The sequence below is a fragment of the Symphalangus syndactylus genome, chromosome 11 (assembly GCF_028878055.3).
Source record: "Symphalangus syndactylus isolate Jambi chromosome 11, NHGRI_mSymSyn1-v2.1_pri, whole genome shotgun sequence".
Lineage (NCBI taxonomy): Eukaryota > Metazoa > Chordata > Mammalia > Primates > Hylobatidae > Symphalangus > Symphalangus syndactylus.
The window spans coordinates 49,238,022-49,257,943 of NC_072433.2; the positions used below are offsets into that span (position 1 = coordinate 49,238,022).

Consider the following 19,922-nt stretch of genomic DNA (forward strand, 5'->3'; position numbering starts at 1 on the left):
CGCCTGTGAGGCTCTACTTCCCTGGGTCCCATTGCCATTTCTCTGGATTTGCGAGGATCCACCGGACCTTCTTTGGAACTCCCACGTCGGTGAACTTTGGTGCCACGTCCCCTAATTCTGTCCTTGGTCATCTGCACCTGCACGGGTTAGGCTCCATGTTCCATGGACGGGAAGAGACAGGCAGGAGTCGGAATGCTTAACCGACACACTGGGGCATTTTCTCCTGTAGCCCAAGTGACCCCATGGTCTGGTTGAGCTTTGGAACCGGTCGCGTCCCCCTCGACACTGCACCCGACTCCCAGTTTCTCAATCTTGTTGGCCCCCCGGCGACCTCCGGTTCGATGAATTGCACCTGCTGAAACTCGAGTCCCCTTTGACTTGCGCTTCATGAATTATTCGTGATTCAGGTTGGAACCCCAGCTTACGACCCCCTGTAGGCCGTTCTCTGAGCTTTCCGGTCACATCGTTTCCTTTCACGCTCTTTGGTTCATCGTGGTCCTGCTCGTTCTGCTGTCAGAGGAGCAGAGAGTTGATCTTCTTGATTCTGGATACTGATACTTTCTAGGTGATCTGGATAAGCAAGATGACGACCCTCAAGAGCGGCGGAAAGGGAGCAGCCATTTGGTGGGCCGCAGGGAATCCCGTTCAGTTCCCAGGGCTCCTAGATGTGGAATCCTGGTCAGAGTTGTTCCCAGGTCAGAGAACGGAGATAGCCTGTGCATGATGGGATAGCCCTGCCTAGATCGTTCAGTGAGTCTCTAGCTCAGCTCCTCTTAGGATCGCGGGGAGGACCGTGGAAAGGCCCGGTGTCAGACATCCGGAAAGAAGACGGGATGAATGTCTTACCTCTGAAGTACATCCCGAATCTGGGAGTTAACTTCAGCTTTGCTGGGGTCTATTTGGCGAATGAAAGTGTGCCTGGTGCATACGCACATCCGGCAGCCACTTCATGGGGGCCGTCGCAATTGGAACCACGCACCTGGTGTCGGCGTTTGAGCCAAATGGGGACCCGTGGTGCAAGCAACCCTCCCCACGTGTTAGCGTGCGTGAGATTCAGCTGGCGGCATTTTACTAGGTGCGTGTTGGTAGAGTGGGGTTGAGGTTTGCTTGCTCCTGTGGATGTAGAAGATGTCAAAGGTCCTGCCCAGCCCTGCGGTCCCCTCAGTCAACTGTGTTTCGGAGACATAACGATTTGGATAGCTAACAAGTCAAGAAAGTTTCAAGCCCTTGGAAGATCAGTTAAACACAAACACGGAATGAGAGTCAAAAGACAATATGTCATCTTTTTGAGAATTTTACTCACTTCAAGCACATTAAACACACACATTGACAAAGGCATGCCAGAGCCCAGTTTTCGAGGCCGAGGAAGGACCCCGAGAGCGCGCAGCGCAGCAGGCTTCCCAGCGTCCCAAACACTGCTCTCGGGGCGGGGCGCAGCGGAAGGGCTGCACCTCTCAGGGTTCCCGAACTTTTCCCTTATTCAGTCATCTAGAGAGCAAAAACACAGTCATTCCCCAGTTTCCTATTGACGTCCCAGCAGATGTCTGACTCCTGCGCGTCGCCCAGTTTCTCAGGCAACCAATCACTGGCACGGAAGCTTTTCCTGGCGCGTTTCCGGAGAGCCATGCGAACTACACTGTCCCTCACGAGAATTCAATGAGGCAGAGTCCCTGCATCGGCTCCCTGCCTGGCCTGGGCTCCCACCTCCGCAGAAGCGCCACAGCCAGGGAGCTTCGGAGTCACCGCAGAGAGTCTGCTCGCTGCTCTGCGCTCCTCAGTCCCACAGTCCCCTCCAAGTCACGGGAGCGGGAGGCCAAGGAGCCCCTGCCACCTGCCGTCTCACTCCAGGTCAGAATCGCTGTCCTCTGAGGAGGAGGAAACCTGAAGGTCCTCATAGAGGACACTCGCTGGGACACGAACACCGGGACCCTGAGACTTCTCTGAGACATGAGGGCTCTGAGCGAGGAAGGCTCCCGGCTTCTCAGGAGAGTGAAATGAGGGAGCTGTCAGGAGGCTGGAGCTCCACCATCCATTGTCCAGTCTCCGGAAGAGCACTCTGAGAGGCTGGGCCCCGTCATGGCTGGCCGCCGGGTGACGGGACACGGTGCAGGCCTGGGCAGTAGGCAGGCAAGGTCTGCTGTGCGGAGGCTGCCGGTCGATGCTGGGCACCTGGGCGGGTGTCCTCCTGCCCATCTGGGGCGACGTACTCGGTCCAAGTTCGGTTGCGGCCGGCGGAGGTTGGAGAGTGTCCGGGGCCCCGAGCTCACCTCCCTGGATGGCGTCTTCGGGGATCTGGAAGGGACCCAGTCTCGGTATCTTGGGGAAGTTCAGGCAAGCCTGAAGCGGAGCCTGGGCAGGTCTCTTGGCTCCTGGCCTGAAGCTGAGATTGGAGCCTAGGCCCAAGCTGCGTGTGGCGGCTGGTGGGCAGGGCTGTGAGGTCAGCGCGGGACGTCTGTCTTGTGCCTGGGGGCTGATGGCCTGGAGCAGGCCGTGGGTTTGCGAGGCAGCCTGGGGAACTTCTCGGCAGCCACCCTCCGGGCTGCTGTGTGTCGGCTTCACCACGAGGAGAGGCCCCGGGCCCTGGTGCCTGACTGCAGGCTGAGGGATGGGGGCCGCAGCCCCTGTCTGTCGTTCCTTTGGTCCAAGACTAGAGGGGTAGCTCACACTGGCTTTTCTGAAGGGAGACAGTGAAGCCAAGACGGAGCCCCTGTCAGACATTTCGGTAGCTGAGCCATCAGTGAGGACAGGGTCCACGCGTGGCCTCTTACTGGTTGTGTGGAGCGGCATTGGCCTGCTTGCAACCTGAAAGACAGGAAACCACACACGTTACAAGTTCCTCTGCATGGAGCCGACACGAAAATCAGCCACTTCCAAAGACGAGGGGCACGCGCCAGGAAATTCTCGATACAGAATCGACAGGCGGTCCTTGGAAGTAGGGACAGACCCTCCACCTGAGTGCTGATCAGGACAAGACTCATGAAAGATGCGCTCTCGAGCTATGTGTAGCTGATCCGAGCACACCATTGTTCAAAAGAACAATGTCTTGGGCATTAACTGGATCGGAGTGCCTCCGCTCAGCCTTCCCTGAAGTGGAAGGGACTAATGCCCTTCTGAAGGCGGGTTGGTGGCTCAAGGGTTCTCAGGAGGTGTTCTCTGAAAACCTGCATGTTCCTGGGTTTAGCCCTCTCCATGTTTGGGGCCTCTGAGGGACGAATTTCCTCACGCCGCCAGGAACATGTTGTTGGCAAGCTTGCCGTAATTGGACAGAAAGAAGGCAACGGGAAATAAGGCATCCTCAGATGCCTTCACCTGCAATCCAACTGACCTGGAAGGATGGTGGAGTCACTGACCCAAAGAAGGCAAGAAAGAGGGGTTCCCCGATTAACTCCCGCAGCCGGGAAGCTGAAAGGAAATCAACCAGTGTGACCTAGAGGAGAAAAAGACCAGGGGCCCGGGGTGACACTCACCCTCAGATCATCACAAGATTCCGTGGATCCTCTTCGATTTGGCAGCGGCTTCTCTGGAGGTTTCACGGAAAATATCCGGAGGAGAGCCTTCCTCTGCGGGTCTTGCTGCCTGCAGAACAGAAAAAGGTCATTCCGTGCCCCCTGGTTCTCCCCGGGAGACAGGGAGAACCCTGCCTGGGGCCCAGGCCCATTCCGTGTTGCGTGACACAGAAATGGACATCTGGTGCCCTTTCCGCCTCTGCACCTTCCCTCACCTGCCAACCTTCCCATCCTCCTGGTGGCCCTCTAGGCTTCCCAACTAAGGACTGTGATTTGGACTCCATTGCTTTTCCCCCTGTCATGGGGAACCTGCACGAAGCGCCCCCGCCTCTCCCCGTCCCCGAATCAACCAGAGCCAGAGGGGCTCCTGGGTGTGGAAGAACGGAGGACAAGGAGCTGCGCTCTATTTCCTGCAGCGTTCCTTCCCTGGCCCGGAGACGGAAAGGCACACGGTGTGCAGGTGCAGAGACACCATGTCCTTAGGAGGCAGTACTCTAAGAGTGGTGAAAACCCCTCCCACCGCTCACCTTGGTCTCTCTTCCTTCTCTCCTTTATCCTTGTTCAAGGGCCCCGGGTTCGCCTCCACCGGGGGCTTCCACGGTTTCAGGTTTTCCTTCCCTTCCCTCTTCCCGAAGGTCTGTGGAACCAGGGCTGCCTTCCAGCACTTCATGGGGCACCTGGTACTTCTGGCCGTGTGGCCAAAGGCCCCGCAGTCTTTGCACTTGAGCTGTGGGTGGAAAGGAAGTGATGTCAGTGAGTGAGCTGAAGCCACAGGCAGCCATCCGATGTCAACATTGAGAGGGATTATGAATTCAGAGCTGAATAAGGATTCCAAAGAGGGGACCCCGGCATGGGGGCCGTTAAGTGCTGGGAGAGTTCGGATACGATGTTCCCTCCCAAAGCCCATGTGACGGAGGACCTCTAAAAGGAAGGACTCAAGGTACCAAGGGGCACGATCGTGACCCCGATGTCAACGACACAGCCAAAGGTGGCTACACAGGATTCTAAGTAGAAAGGGAGGTTGCCCCCAAGAGTCTCTCAAGGGATTTATGGGGCCGGGGAGGAGGTCCCAAGCCACGCCCACCTCGGATGGGAAAAGCAACCTGGGTGGTGGTGACAGAAACCTTTGGAATCCAACCCAGTCTCTGAGGACCCTGTGACACCGCCTCCCCCCGCCCCAACACCCACCCCTCCCCCATTCCCAAGAGATACAGGGCTAGACTTACCCTGGGATCTTCTTCATCGGGCGGGGGAGCCCTTGGCGCAACTGGGGCCCTCCGCTGCTTCTGGAGGGTCTGGGCTCTCCCGAGTCTGTTGGCGCCAGTTTTGGGGTCACGACGGGCCAACATCTTCGTCTCCTGGGGGTTCTATGACCGCCTTTTTCGGGGGTTGAATGTTGGGTCACCTGAAACACACACAAACACACCCATATTGATGGTGAAGCACACTGGATATTCACACACACCCACAGGAAACCTCCAGCTAACTCCTTGCCGCTGTGGTCGTGAGGAGACTTCACCACCGGTCGGTCAAGTCTGTGGCTCACACTGTGCTGTGTACACCCTCAGATATTGTGTGATCCTCTGCCATGATTACCAAGTCCGAGTGTAAACCTCGCCTGCCACAGGGCCCATGGCCTAGGGTTGGGGAGCTGAGCTTTCTGCCCCAAACAAACCACTGATTCTGAAGACTGGACTGAGGTGTATCACGATTCACGCCGGTAGAAGACACGATGATTCTATCTCCCTTGACGGCCAGAATGATGGAAGCCGCAGGGCATGGCGTGTGGCACCCTTTGGCAGGTCTGTTTGAAATCAGGGATAAGGGAGGCTTCCTGTCACAACTTGAATCCCTACCCTTGCCATTTCTAATTAGGCAACTTCCAAACACAAATTCATAGGGAGAAGTTTTCTTCCTCTCTATCGCACTAGCAGGTGATGGTCTTTCCTGTTCTATCGTTTTGGCTTTAGCTCCAGCCCCTCTTTATTTATTTTGCTGATATTTTACGCATGCCACACGAACCCGTCCAAACAAACGGTGAACAGGGGCCATAGCGTATCGATTTCTTACACGGCTGAAGGGCAAACCACCCTTTTTTCCAAACTTCTTTTCCCATTTCCCCACCAATTCAGCACGCTGGATTACATTTCCTTTCGCATTTCCATCTTGGTCTTATCCCACACGTGGAGACGGGAATGATTTCTCGTTTTCTGTTCCAAGAATTACCAGTAAGCAGAATACATCCTACCCCATCAGCAAGCCCCAGTGTGATCGATTTCTTTCACTCTCCTTCGTCTCGTCCCCCCCAAACCCCGCCCCACCCCTCAGGGACTACGTGAAACAAACAGTTGTTCAGTGAAACTAACCTGAAGTTACAGGTCAGCTTTCTTTCCTCGGCTGGCGCTCAGACGGGCAGGTGCTGGAGCAGCCCCGCTGGAAGCGATGCAGCATCCAGGAAGACCGAGGAAGGGGCGGAGAGGGACCTCTGCTTTCCAGGCTGCCTTTTATACCGCCTCTGGTCTCCGGACGTGGAGCGCACCCTAACCTGATCCATTACAGGTACCTTAATTGCAATTAACTTAATCCAATCACATGACCTGGAGACGTCTGTCTGCACAGCCCACTCTAAGATCATGTTCACCTTTGGCCGACATTCTAAAACCTACGAGTACAGCTGTAAGCTTTGAAGGATAGTTGTTCCCCGTCAGACGTGTGACACTGGTTCGTCTACCCTTGTCTCGTTTTCCGTCTTGACTGCCTTTTCTTTGTTTGTTTGTTTGTTTGTTTGTGTTAAAAAAAAAATGTGGTAAAATAGACGCCTTTTAATTGGGCCGTGTCTACTACATCTCGACGTAGGACTCAGTGTCATCAAGGAGATTCTCCTGGACACGCCGTCACGGCCATGATCCATCTTCAGAGCTTCTCTTTCTTCCCCACGGTAAGTCTGTCAGCAGAGAACACTGACCACACCCTCATGTGTTTTCTCCTCCAGGAGGCGCTTGGAAACCACCGTGAGTTGGACTGCACTGGGAAACACAGATGAACTAAGTCAAGAGCGCTTTGTCCTTCAGCGCCTGGCTCCCTTTTCAACTCGTCTTGCGACTCCAGGCATTATGCCTGAAAAGTCTCCGGGACGCCTGTGAGGCTCTACTTCCCTGGGTCCCATTGCCATTTCTCTGGATTTGCGAGGATCCACCGGACCTTCTTTGGAACTCCCACGTCGGTGAACTTTGGTGCCACGTCCCCTAATTCTGTCCTTGGTCATCTGCACCTGCACGGGTTAGGCTCCATGTTCCATGGACGGGAAGAGACAGGCAGGAGTCGGAATGCTTAACCGACACACTGGGGCATTTTCTCCTGTAGCCCAAGTGACCCCATGGTCTGGTTGAGCTTTGGAACCGGTCGCGTCCCCCTCGACACTGCACCCGACTCCCAGTTTCTCAATCTTGTTGGCCCCCCGGCGACCTCCGGTTCGATGAATTGCACCTGCTGAAACTCGAGTCCCCTTTGACTTGCGCTTCATGAATTATTCGTGATTCAGGTTGGAACCCCAGCTTACGACCCCCTGTAGGCCGTTCTCTGAGCTTTCCGGTCACATCGTTTCCTTTCACGCTCTTTGGTTCATCGTGGTCCTGCTCGTTCTGCTGTCAGAGGAGCAGAGAGTTGATCTTCTTGATTCTGGATACTGATACTTTCTAGGTGATCTGGATAAGCAAGATGACGACCCTCAAGAGCGGCGGAAAGGGAGCAGCCATTTGGTGGGCCGCAGGGAATCCCGTTCAGTTCCCAGGGCTCCTAGATGTGGAATCCTGGTCAGAGTTGTTCCCAGGTCAGAGAACGGAGATAGCCTGTGCATGATGGGATAGCCCTGCCTAGATCGTTCAGTGAGTCTCTAGCTCAGCTCCTCTTAGGATCGCGGGGAGGACCGTGGAAAGGCCCGGTGTCAGACATCCGGAAAGAAGACGGGATGAATGTCTTACCTCTGAAGTACATCCCGAATCTGGGAGTTAACTTCAGCTTTGCTGGGGTCTATTTGGCGAATGAAAGTGTGCCTGGTGCATACGCACATCCGGCAGCCACTTCATGGGGGCCGTCGCAATTGGAACCACGCACCTGGTGTCGGCGTTTGAGCCAAATGGGGACCCGTGGTGCAAGCAACCCTCCCCACGTGTTAGCGTGCGTGAGATTCAGCTGGCGGCATTTTACTAGGTGCGTGTTGGTAGAGTGGGGTTGAGGTTTGCTTGCTCCTGTGGATGTAGAAGATGTCAAAGGTCCTGCCCAGCCCTGCGGTCCCCTCAGTCAACTGTGTTTCGGAGACATAACGATTTGGATAGCTAACAAGTCAAGAAAGTTTCAAGCCCTTGGAAGATCAGTTAAACACAAACACGGAATGAGAGTCAAAAGACAATATGTCATCTTTTTGAGAATTTTACTCACTTCAAGCACATTAAACACACACATTGACAAAGGCATGCCAGAGCCCAGTTTTCGAGGCCGAGGAAGGACCCCGAGAGCGCGCAGCGCAGCAGGCTTCCCAGCGTCCCAAACACTGCTCTCGGGGCGGGGCGCAGCGGAAGGGCTGCACCTCTCAGGGTTCCCGAACTTTTCCCTTATTCAGTCATCTAGAGAGCAAAAACACAGTCATTCCCCAGTTTCCTATTGACGTCCCAGCAGATGTCTGACTCCTGCGCGTCGCCCAGTTTCTCAGGCAACCAATCACTGGCACGGAAGCTTTTCCTGGCGCGTTTCCGGAGAGCCATGCGAACTACACTGTCCCTCACGAGAATTCAATGAGGCAGAGTCCCTGCATCGGCTCCCTGCCTGGCCTGGGCTCCCACCTCCGCAGAAGCGCCACAGCCAGGGAGCTTCGGAGTCACCGCAGAGAGTCTGCTCGCTGCTCTGCGCTCCTCAGTCCCACAGTCCCCTCCAAGTCACGGGAGCGGGAGGCCAAGGAGCCCCTGCCACCTGCCGTCTCACTCCAGGTCAGAATCGCTGTCCTCTGAGGAGGAGGAAACCTGAAGGTCCTCATAGAGGACACTCGCTGGGACACGAACACCGGGACCCTGAGACTTCTCTGAGACATGAGGGCTCTGAGCGAGGAAGGCTCCCGGCTTCTCAGGAGAGTGAAATGAGGGAGCTGTCAGGAGGCTGGAGCTCCACCATCCATTGTCCAGTCTCCGGAAGAGCACTCTGAGAGGCTGGGCCCCGTCATGGCTGGCCGCCGGGTGACGGGACACGGTGCAGGCCTGGGCAGTAGGCAGGCAAGGTCTGCTGTGCGGAGGCTGCCGGTCGATGCTGGGCACCTGGGCGGGTGTCCTCCTGCCCATCTGGGGCGACGTACTCGGTCCAAGTTCGGTTGCGGCCGGCGGAGGTTGGAGAGTGTCCGGGGCCCCGAGCTCACCTCCCTGGATGGCGTCTTCGGGGATCTGGAAGGGACCCAGTCTCGGTATCTTGGGGAAGTTCAGGCAAGCCTGAAGCGGAGCCTGGGCAGGTCTCTTGGCTCCTGGCCTGAAGCTGAGATTGGAGCCTAGGCCCAAGCTGCGTGTGGCGGCTGGTGGGCAGGGCTGTGAGGTCAGCGCGGGACGTCTGTCTTGTGCCTGGGGGCTGATGGCCTGGAGCAGGCCGTGGGTTTGCGAGGCAGCCTGGGGAACTTCTCGGCAGCCACCCTCCGGGCTGCTGTGTGTCGGCTTCACCACGAGGAGAGGCCCCGGGCCCTGGTGCCTGACTGCAGGCTGAGGGATGGGGGCCGCAGCCCCTGTCTGTCGTTCCTTTGGTCCAAGACTAGAGGGGTAGCTCACACTGGCTTTTCTGAAGGGAGACAGTGAAGCCAAGACGGAGCCCCTGTCAGACATTTCGGTAGCTGAGCCATCAGTGAGGACAGGGTCCACGCGTGGCCTCTTACTGGTTGTGTGGAGCGGCATTGGCCTGCTTGCAACCTGAAAGACAGGAAACCACACACGTTACAAGTTCCTCTGCATGGAGCCGACACGAAAATCAGCCACTTCCAAAGACGAGGGGCACGCGCCAGGAAATTCTCGATACAGAATCGACAGGCGGTCCTTGGAAGTAGGGACAGACCCTCCACCTGAGTGCTGATCAGGACAAGACTCATGAAAGATGCGCTCTCGAGCTATGTGTAGCTGATCCGAGCACACCATTGTTCAAAAGAACAATGTCTTGGGCATTAACTGGATCGGAGTGCCTCCGCTCAGCCTTCCCTGAAGTGGAAGGGACTAATGCCCTTCTGAAGGCGGGTTGGTGGCTCAAGGGTTCTCAGGAGGTGTTCTCTGAAAACCTGCATGTTCCTGGGTTTAGCCCTCTCCATGTTTGGGGCCTCTGAGGGACGAATTTCCTCACGCCGCCAGGAACATGTTGTTGGCAAGCTTGCCGTAATTGGACAGAAAGAAGGCAACGGGAAATAAGGCATCCTCAGATGCCTTCACCTGCAATCCAACTGACCTGGAAGGATGGTGGAGTCACTGACCCAAAGAAGGCAAGAAAGAGGGGTTCCCCGATTAACTCCCGCAGCCGGGAAGCTGAAAGGAAATCAACCAGTGTGACCTAGAGGAGAAAAAGACCAGGGGCCCGGGGTGACACTCACCCTCAGATCATCACAAGATTCCGTGGATCCTCTTCGATTTGGCAGCGGCTTCTCTGGAGGTTTCACGGAAAATATCCGGAGGAGAGCCTTCCTCTGCGGGTCTTGCTGCCTGCAGAACAGAAAAAGGTCATTCCGTGCCCCCTGGTTCTCCCCGGGAGACAGGGAGAACCCTGCCTGGGGCCCAGGCCCATTCCGTGTTGCGTGACACAGAAATGGACATCTGGTGCCCTTTCCGCCTCTGCACCTTCCCTCACCTGCCAACCTTCCCATCCTCCTGGTGGCCCTCTAGGCTTCCCAACTAAGGACTGTGATTTGGACTCCATTGCTTTTCCCCCTGTCATGGGGAACCTGCACGAAGCGCCCCCGCCTCTCCCCGTCCCCGAATCAACCAGAGCCAGAGGGGCTCCTGGGTGTGGAAGAACGGAGGACAAGGAGCTGCGCTCTATTTCCTGCAGCGTTCCTTCCCTGGCCCGGAGACGGAAAGGCACACGGTGTGCAGGTGCAGAGACACCATGTCCTTAGGAGGCAGTACTCTAAGAGTGGTGAAAACCCCTCCCACCGCTCACCTTGGTCTCTCTTCCTTCTCTCCTTTATCCTTGTTCAAGGGCCCCGGGTTCGCCTCCACCGGGGGCTTCCACGGTTTCAGGTTTTCCTTCCCTTCCCTCTTCCCGAAGGTCTGTGGAACCAGGGCTGCCTTCCAGCACTTCATGGGGCACCTGGTACTTCTGGCCGTGTGGCCAAAGGCCCCGCAGTCTTTGCACTTGAGCTGTGGGTGGAAAGGAAGTGATGTCAGTGAGTGAGCTGAAGCCACAGGCAGCCATCCGATGTCAACATTGAGAGGGATTATGAATTCAGAGCTGAATAAGGATTCCAAAGAGGGGACCCCGGCATGGGGGCCGTTAAGTGCTGGGAGAGTTCGGATACGATGTTCCCTCCCAAAGCCCATGTGACGGAGGACCTCTAAAAGGAAGGACTCAAGGTACCAAGGGGCACGATCGTGACCCCGATGTCAACGACACAGCCAAAGGTGGCTACACAGGATTCTAAGTAGAAAGGGAGGTTGCCCCCAAGAGTCTCTCAAGGGATTTATGGGGCCGGGGAGGAGGTCCCAAGCCACGCCCACCTCGGATGGGAAAAGCAACCTGGGTGGTGGTGACAGAAACCTTTGGAATCCAACCCAGTCTCTGAGGACCCTGTGACACCGCCTCCCCCCGCCCCAACACCCACCCCTCCCCCATTCCCAAGAGATACAGGGCTAGACTTACCCTGGGATCTTCTTCATCGGGCGGGGGAGCCCTTGGCGCAACTGGGGCCCTCCGCTGCTTCTGGAGGGTCTGGGCTCTCCCGAGTCTGTTGGCGCCAGTTTTGGGGTCACGACGGGCCAACATCTTCGTCTCCTGGGGGTTCTATGACCGCCTTTTTCGGGGGTTGAATGTTGGGTCACCTGAAACACACACAAACACACCCATATTGATGGTGAAGCACACTGGATATTCACACACACCCACAGGAAACCTCCAGCTAACTCCTTGCCGCTGTGGTCGTGAGGAGACTTCACCACCGGTCGGTCAAGTCTGTGGCTCACACTGTGCTGTGTACACCCTCAGATATTGTGTGATCCTCTGCCATGATTACCAAGTCCGAGTGTAAACCTCGCCTGCCACAGGGCCCATGGCCTAGGGTTGGGGAGCTGAGCTTTCTGCCCCAAACAAACCACTGATTCTGAAGACTGGACTGAGGTGTATCACGATTCACGCCGGTAGAAGACACGATGATTCTATCTCCCTTGACGGCCAGAATGATGGAAGCCGCAGGGCATGGCGTGTGGCACCCTTTGGCAGGTCTGTTTGAAATCAGGGATAAGGGAGGCTTCCTGTCACAACTTGAATCCCTACCCTTGCCATTTCTAATTAGGCAACTTCCAAACACAAATTCATAGGGAGAAGTTTTCTTCCTCTCTATCGCACTAGCAGGTGATGGTCTTTCCTGTTCTATCGTTTTGGCTTTAGCTCCAGCCCCTCTTTATTTATTTTGCTGATATTTTACGCATGCCACACGAACCCGTCCAAACAAACGGTGAACAGGGGCCATAGCGTATCGATTTCTTACACGGCTGAAGGGCAAACCACCCTTTTTTCCAAACTTCTTTTCCCATTTCCCCACCAATTCAGCACGCTGGATTACATTTCCTTTCGCATTTCCATCTTGGTCTTATCCCACACGTGGAGACGGGAATGATTTCTCGTTTTCTGTTCCAAGAATTACCAGTAAGCAGAATACATCCTACCCCATCAGCAAGCCCCAGTGTGATCGATTTCTTTCACTCTCCTTCGTCTCGTCCCCCCCAAACCCCGCCCCACCCCTCAGGGACTACGTGAAACAAACAGTTGTTCAGTGAAACTAACCTGAAGTTACAGGTCAGCTTTCTTTCCTCGGCTGGCGCTCAGACGGGCAGGTGCTGGAGCAGCCCCGCTGGAAGCGATGCAGCATCCAGGAAGACCGAGGAAGGGGCGGAGAGGGACCTCTGCTTTCCAGGCTGCCTTTTATACCGCCTCTGGTCTCCGGACGTGGAGCGCACCCTAACCTGATCCATTACAGGTACCTTAATTGCAATTAACTTAATCCAATCACATGACCTGGAGACGTCTGTCTGCACAGCCCACTCTAAGATCATGTTCACCTTTGGCCGACATTCTAAAACCTACGAGTACAGCTGTAAGCTTTGAAGGATAGTTGTTCCCCGTCAGACGTGTGACACTGGTTCGTCTACCCTTGTCTCGTTTTCCGTCTTGACTGCCTTTTCTTTGTTTGTTTGTTTGTTTGTTTGTGTTAAAAAAAAAATGTGGTAAAATAGACGCCTTTTAATTGGGCCGTGTCTACTACATCTCGACGTAGGACTCAGTGTCATCAAGGAGATTCTCCTGGACACGCCGTCACGGCCATGATCCATCTTCAGAGCTTCTCTTTCTTCCCCACGGTAAGTCTGTCAGCAGAGAACACTGACCACACCCTCATGTGTTTTCTCCTCCAGGAGGCGCTTGGAAACCACCGTGAGTTGGACTGCACTGGGAAACACAGATGAACTAAGTCAAGAGCGCTTTGTCCTTCAGCGCCTGGCTCCCTTTTCAACTCGTCTTGCGACTCCAGGCATTATGCCTGAAAAGTCTCCGGGACGCCTGTGAGGCTCTACTTCCCTGGGTCCCATTGCCATTTCTCTGGATTTGCGAGGATCCACCGGACCTTCTTTGGAACTCCCACGTCGGTGAACTTTGGTGCCACGTCCCCTAATTCTGTCCTTGGTCATCTGCACCTGCACGGGTTAGGCTCCATGTTCCATGGACGGGAAGAGACAGGCAGGAGTCGGAATGCTTAACCGACACACTGGGGCATTTTCTCCTGTAGCCCAAGTGACCCCATGGTCTGGTTGAGCTTTGGAACCGGTCGCGTCCCCCTCGACACTGCACCCGACTCCCAGTTTCTCAATCTTGTTGGCCCCCCGGCGACCTCCGGTTCGATGAATTGCACCTGCTGAAACTCGAGTCCCCTTTGACTTGCGCTTCATGAATTATTCGTGATTCAGGTTGGAACCCCAGCTTACGACCCCCTGTAGGCCGTTCTCTGAGCTTTCCGGTCACATCGTTTCCTTTCACGCTCTTTGGTTCATCGTGGTCCTGCTCGTTCTGCTGTCAGAGGAGCAGAGAGTTGATCTTCTTGATTCTGGATACTGATACTTTCTAGGTGATCTGGATAAGCAAGATGACGACCCTCAAGAGCGGCGGAAAGGGAGCAGCCATTTGGTGGGCCGCAGGGAATCCCGTTCAGTTCCCAGGGCTCCTAGATGTGGAATCCTGGTCAGAGTTGTTCCCAGGTCAGAGAACGGAGATAGCCTGTGCATGATGGGATAGCCCTGCCTAGATCGTTCAGTGAGTCTCTAGCTCAGCTCCTCTTAGGATCGCGGGGAGGACCGTGGAAAGGCCCGGTGTCAGACATCCGGAAAGAAGACGGGATGAATGTCTTACCTCTGAAGTACATCCCGAATCTGGGAGTTAACTTCAGCTTTGCTGGGGTCTATTTGGCGAATGAAAGTGTGCCTGGTGCATACGCACATCCGGCAGCCACTTCATGGGGGCCGTCGCAATTGGAACCACGCACCTGGTGTCGGCGTTTGAGCCAAATGGGGACCCGTGGTGCAAGCAACCCTCCCCACGTGTTAGCGTGCGTGAGATTCAGCTGGCGGCATTTTACTAGGTGCGTGTTGGTAGAGTGGGGTTGAGGTTTGCTTGCTCCTGTGGATGTAGAAGATGTCAAAGGTCCTGCCCAGCCCTGCGGTCCCCTCAGTCAACTGTGTTTCGGAGACATAACGATTTGGATAGCTAACAAGTCAAGAAAGTTTCAAGCCCTTGGAAGATCAGTTAAACACAAACACGGAATGAGAGTCAAAAGACAATATGTCATCTTTTTGAGAATTTTACTCACTTCAAGCACATTAAACACACACATTGACAAAGGCATGCCAGAGCCCAGTTTTCGAGGCCGAGGAAGGACCCCGAGAGCGCGCAGCGCAGCAGGCTTCCCAGCGTCCCAAACACTGCTCTCGGGGCGGGGCGCAGCGGAAGGGCTGCACCTCTCAGGGTTCCCGAACTTTTCCCTTATTCAGTCATCTAGAGAGCAAAAACACAGTCATTCCCCAGTTTCCTATTGACGTCCCAGCAGATGTCTGACTCCTGCGCGTCGCCCAGTTTCTCAGGCAACCAATCACTGGCACGGAAGCTTTTCCTGGCGCGTTTCCGGAGAGCCATGCGAACTACACTGTCCCTCACGAGAATTCAATGAGGCAGAGTCCCTGCATCGGCTCCCTGCCTGGCCTGGGCTCCCACCTCCGCAGAAGCGCCACAGCCAGGGAGCTTCGGAGTCACCGCAGAGAGTCTGCTCGCTGCTCTGCGCTCCTCAGTCCCACAGTCCCCTCCAAGTCACGGGAGCGGGAGGCCAAGGAGCCCCTGCCACCTGCCGTCTCACTCCAGGTCAGAATCGCTGTCCTCTGAGGAGGAGGAAACCTGAAGGTCCTCATAGAGGACACTCGCTGGGACACGAACACCGGGACCCTGAGACTTCTCTGAGACATGAGGGCTCTGAGCGAGGAAGGCTCCCGGCTTCTCAGGAGAGTGAAATGAGGGAGCTGTCAGGAGGCTGGAGCTCCACCATCCATTGTCCAGTCTCCGGAAGAGCACTCTGAGAGGCTGGGCCCCGTCATGGCTGGCCGCCGGGTGACGGGACACGGTGCAGGCCTGGGCAGTAGGCAGGCAAGGTCTGCTGTGCGGAGGCTGCCGGTCGATGCTGGGCACCTGGGCGGGTGTCCTCCTGCCCATCTGGGGCGACGTACTCGGTCCAAGTTCGGTTGCGGCCGGCGGAGGTTGGAGAGTGTCCGGGGCCCCGAGCTCACCTCCCTGGATGGCGTCTTCGGGGATCTGGAAGGGACCCAGTCTCGGTATCTTGGGGAAGTTCAGGCAAGCCTGAAGCGGAGCCTGGGCAGGTCTCTTGGCTCCTGGCCTGAAGCTGAGATTGGAGCCTAGGCCCAAGCTGCGTGTGGCGGCTGGTGGGCAGGGCTGTGAGGTCAGCGCGGGACGTCTGTCTTGTGCCTGGGGGCTGATGGCCTGGAGCAGGCCGTGGGTTTGCGAGGCAGCCTGGGGAACTTCTCGGCAGCCACCCTCCGGGCTGCTGTGTGTCGGCTTCACCACGAGGAGAGGCCCCGGGCCCTGGTGCCTGACTGCAGGCTGAGGGATGGGGGCCGCAGCCCCTGTCTGTCGTTCCTTTGGTCCAAGACTAGAGGGGTAGCTCACACTGGCTTTTCTGAAGGGAGACAGTGAAGCCAAGACGGAGCCCCTGTCAGACATTTCGGTAGCTGAGCCATCAGTGAGGACAGGGTCCACGCGTGGCCTCTTACTGGTTGTGTGGAGCGGCATTGGCCTGCTTGCAACCTGAAAGACAGGAAACCACACACGTTACAAGTTCCTCTGCATGGAGCCGACACGAAAATCAGCCACTTCCAAAGACGAGGGGCACGCGCCAGGAAATTCTCGATACAGAATCGACAGGCGGTCCTTGGAAGTAGGGACAGACCCTCCACCTGAGTGCTGATCAGGACAAGACTCATGAAAGATGCGCTCTCGAGCTATGTGTAGCTGATCCGAGCACACCATTGTTCAAAAGAACAATGTCTTGGGCATTAACTGGATCGGAGTGCCTCCGCTCAGCCTTCCCTGAAGTGGAAGGGACTAATGCCCTTCTGAAGGCGGGTTGGTGGCTCAAGGGTTCTCAGGAGGTGTTCTCTGAAAACCTGCATGTTCCTGGGTTTAGCCCTCTCCATGTTTGGGGCCTCTGAGGGACGAATTTCCTCACGCCGCCAGGAACATGTTGTTGGCAAGCTTGCCGTAATTGGACAGAAAGAAGGCAACGGGAAATAAGGCATCCTCAGATGCCTTCACCTGCAATCCAACTGACCTGGAAGGATGGTGGAGTCACTGACCCAAAGAAGGCAAGAAAGAGGGGTTCCCCGATTAACTCCCGCAGCCGGGAAGCTGAAAGGAAATCAACCAGTGTGACCTAGAGGAGAAAAAGACCAGGGGCCCGGGGTGACACTCACCCTCAGATCATCACAAGATTCCGTGGATCCTCTTCGATTTGGCAGCGGCTTCTCTGGAGGTTTCACGGAAAATATCCGGAGGAGAGCCTTCCTCTGCGGGTCTTGCTGCCTGCAGAACAGAAAAAGGTCATTCCGTGCCCCCTGGTTCTCCCCGGGAGACAGGGAGAACCCTGCCTGGGGCCCAGGCCCATTCCGTGTTGCGTGACACAGAAATGGACATCTGGTGCCCTTTCCGCCTCTGCACCTTCCCTCACCTGCCAACCTTCCCATCCTCCTGGTGGCCCTCTAGGCTTCCCAACTAAGGACTGTGATTTGGACTCCATTGCTTTTCCCCCTGTCATGGGGAACCTGCACGAAGCGCCCCCGCCTCTCCCCGTCCCCGAATCAACCAGAGCCAGAGGGGCTCCTGGGTGTGGAAGAACGGAGGACAAGGAGCTGCGCTCTATTTCCTGCAGCGTTCCTTCCCTGGCCCGGAGACGGAAAGGCACACGGTGTGCAGGTGCAGAGACACCATGTCCTTAGGAGGCAGTACTCTAAGAGTGGTGAAAACCCCTCCCACCGCTCACCTTGGTCTCTCTTCCTTCTCTCCTTTATCCTTGTTCAAGGGCCCCGGGTTCGCCTCCACCGGGGGCTTCCACGGTTTCAGGTTTTCCTTCCCTTCCCTCTTCCCGAAGGTCTGTGGAACCAGGGCTGCCTTCCAGCACTTCATGGGGCACCTGGTACTTCTGGCCGTGTGGCCAAAGGCCCCGCAGTCTTTGCACTTGAGCTGTGGGTGGAAAGGAAGTGATGTCAGTGAGTGAGCTGAAGCCACAGGCAGCCATCCGATGTCAACATTGAGAGGGATTATGAATTCAGAGCTGAATAAGGATTCCAAAGAGGGGACCCCGGCATGGGGGCCGTTAAGTGCTGGGAGAGTTCGGATACGATGTTCCCTCCCAAAGCCCATGTGACGGAGGACCTCTAAAAGGAAGGACTCAAGGTACCAAGGGGCACGATCGTGACCCCGATGTCAACGACACAGCCAAAGGTGGCTACACAGGATTCTAAGTAGAAAGGGAGGTTGCCCCCAAGAGTCTCTCAAGGGATTTATGGGGCCGGGGAGGAGGTCCCAAGCCACGCCCACCTCGGATGGGAAAAGCAACCTGGGTGGTGGTGACAGAAACCTTTGGAATCCAACCCAGTCTCTGAGGACCCTGTGACACCGCCTCCCCCCGCCCCAACACCCACCCCTCCCCCATTCCCAAGAGATACAGGGCTAGACTTACCCTGGGATCTTCTTCATCGGGCGGGGGAGCCCTTGGCGCAACTGGGGCCCTCCGCTGCTTCTGGAGGGTCTGGGCTCTCCCGAGTCTGTTGGCGCCAGTTTTGGGGTCACGACGGGCCAACATCTTCGTCTCCTGGGGGTTCTATGACCGCCTTTTTCGGGGGTTGAATGTTGGGTCACCTGAAACACACACAAACACACCCATATTGATGGTGAAGCACACTGGATATTCACACACACCCACAGGAAACCTCCAGCTAACTCCTTGCCGCTGTGGTCGTGAGGAGACTTCACCACCGGTCGGTCAAGTCTGTGGCTCACACTGTGCTGTGTACACCCTCAGATATTGTGTGATCCTCTGCCATGATTACCAAGTCCGAGTGTAAACCTCGCCTGCCACAGGGCCCATGGCCTAGGGTTGGGGAGCTGAGCTTTCTGCCCCAAACAAACCACTGATTCTGAAGACTGGACTGAGGTGTATCACGATTCACGCCGGTAGAAGACACGATGATTCTATCTCCCTTGACGGCCAGAATGATGGAAGCCGCAGGGCATGGCGTGTGGCACCCTTTGGCAGGTCTGTTTGAAATCAGGGATAAGGGAGGCTTCCTGTCACAACTTGAATCCCTACCCTTGCCATTTCTAATTAGGCAACTTCCAAACACAAATTCATAGGGAGAAGTTTTCTTCCTCTCTATCGCACTAGCAGGTGATGGTCTTTCCTGTTCTATCGTTTTGGCTTTAGCTCCAGCCCCTCTTTATTTATTTTGCTGATATTTTACGCATGCCACACGAACCCGTCCAAACAAACGGTGAACAGGGGCCATAGCGTATCGATTTCTTACACGGCTGAAGGGCAAACCACCCTTTTTTCCAAACTTCTTTTCCCATTTCCCCACCAATTCAGCACGCTGGATTACATTTCCTTTCGCATTTCCATCTTGGTCTTATCCCACACGTGGAGACGGGAATGATTTCTCGTTTTCTGTTCCAAGAATTACCAGTAAGCAGAATACATCCTACCCCATCAGCAAGCCCCAGTGTGATCGATTTCTTTCACTCTCCTTCGTCTCGTCCCCCCCAAACCCCGCCCCACCCCTCAGGGACTACGTGAAACAAACAGTTGTTCAGTGAAACTAACCTGAAGTTACAGGTCAGCTTTCTTTCCTCGGCTGGCGCTCAGACGGGCAGGTGCTGGAGCAGCCCCGCTGGAAGCGATGCAGCATCCAGGAAGACCGAGGAAGGGGCGGAGAGGGACCTCTGCTTTCCAGGCTGCCTTTTATACCGCCTCTGGTCTCCGGACGTGGAGCGCACCCTAACCTGATCCATTACAGGTACCTTAATTGCAATTAACTTAATCCAATCACATGACCTGGAGACGTCTGTCTGCACAGCCCACTCTAAGATCATGTTCACCTTTGGCCGACATTCTAAAACCTACGAGTACAGCTGTAAGCTTTGAAGGATAGTTGTTCCCCGTCAGACGTGTGACACTGGTTCGTCTACCCTTGTCTCGTTTTCCGTCTTGACTGCCTTTTCTTTGTTTGTTTGTTTGTTTGTTTGTGTTAAAAAAAAAATGTGGTAAAATAGACGCCTTTTAATTGGGCCGTGTCTACTACATCTCGACGTAGGACTCAGTGTCATCAAGGAGATTCTCCTGGACACGCCGTCACGGCCATGATCCATCTTCAGAGCTTCTCTTTCTTCCCCACGGTAAGTCTGTCAGCAGAGAACACTGACCACACCCTCATGTGTTTTCTCCTCCAGGAGGCGCTTGGAAACCACCGTGAGTTGGACTGCACTGGGAAACACAGATGAACTAAGTCAAGACCGCTTTGTCCTTCAGCGCCTGGCTCCCTTTTCAACTCGTCTTGCGACTCCAGGCATTATGCCTGAAAAGTCTCCGGGACG

At 55.6% G+C, this 19,922-nt stretch overlaps 3 protein-coding genes across 3 annotated transcripts; all 3 read right to left on the reverse strand.

Annotated features, from left to right (window-relative positions):
• Positions 1-1,209: 1,209 nt before the first annotated feature.
• On the reverse strand, positions 1,210-4,855 carry LOC129493402 (putative protein FAM90A26). The gene is made up of 4 exons (XM_055299574.2): positions 4,733-4,855; positions 4,034-4,233; positions 3,468-3,576; positions 1,210-2,802 (listed from the first exon to the last, which is right to left on the reverse strand). Exons 1-4 carry the CDS (start codon positions 4,853-4,855, stop codon positions 1,840-1,842), a joined length of 1,395 nt encoding a protein of 464 aa, XP_055155549.1. The 3' UTR covers positions 1,210-1,839.
• A 2,994-nt stretch (positions 4,856-7,849) lies between these two features.
• On the reverse strand, positions 7,850-11,495 carry LOC129493401 (putative protein FAM90A26). Its single transcript, XM_055299573.2, has 4 exons — positions 11,373-11,495; positions 10,674-10,873; positions 10,108-10,216; positions 7,850-9,442 (listed from the first exon to the last, which is right to left on the reverse strand). Exons 1-4 carry the CDS (start codon positions 11,493-11,495, stop codon positions 8,480-8,482), a joined length of 1,395 nt encoding a protein of 464 aa, XP_055155548.1. The 3' UTR covers positions 7,850-8,479.
• Positions 11,496-14,489: 2,994 nt separating this feature from the next.
• Positions 14,490-18,135, reverse strand: LOC129493393 (putative protein FAM90A26). The gene is made up of 4 exons (XM_055299563.2): positions 18,013-18,135; positions 17,314-17,513; positions 16,748-16,856; positions 14,490-16,082 (listed from the first exon to the last, which is right to left on the reverse strand). Exons 1-4 carry the CDS (start codon positions 18,133-18,135, stop codon positions 15,120-15,122), a joined length of 1,395 nt encoding a protein of 464 aa, XP_055155538.1. The 3' UTR covers positions 14,490-15,119.
• Between the last annotated feature and the right edge of the window lie 1,787 nt (positions 18,136-19,922).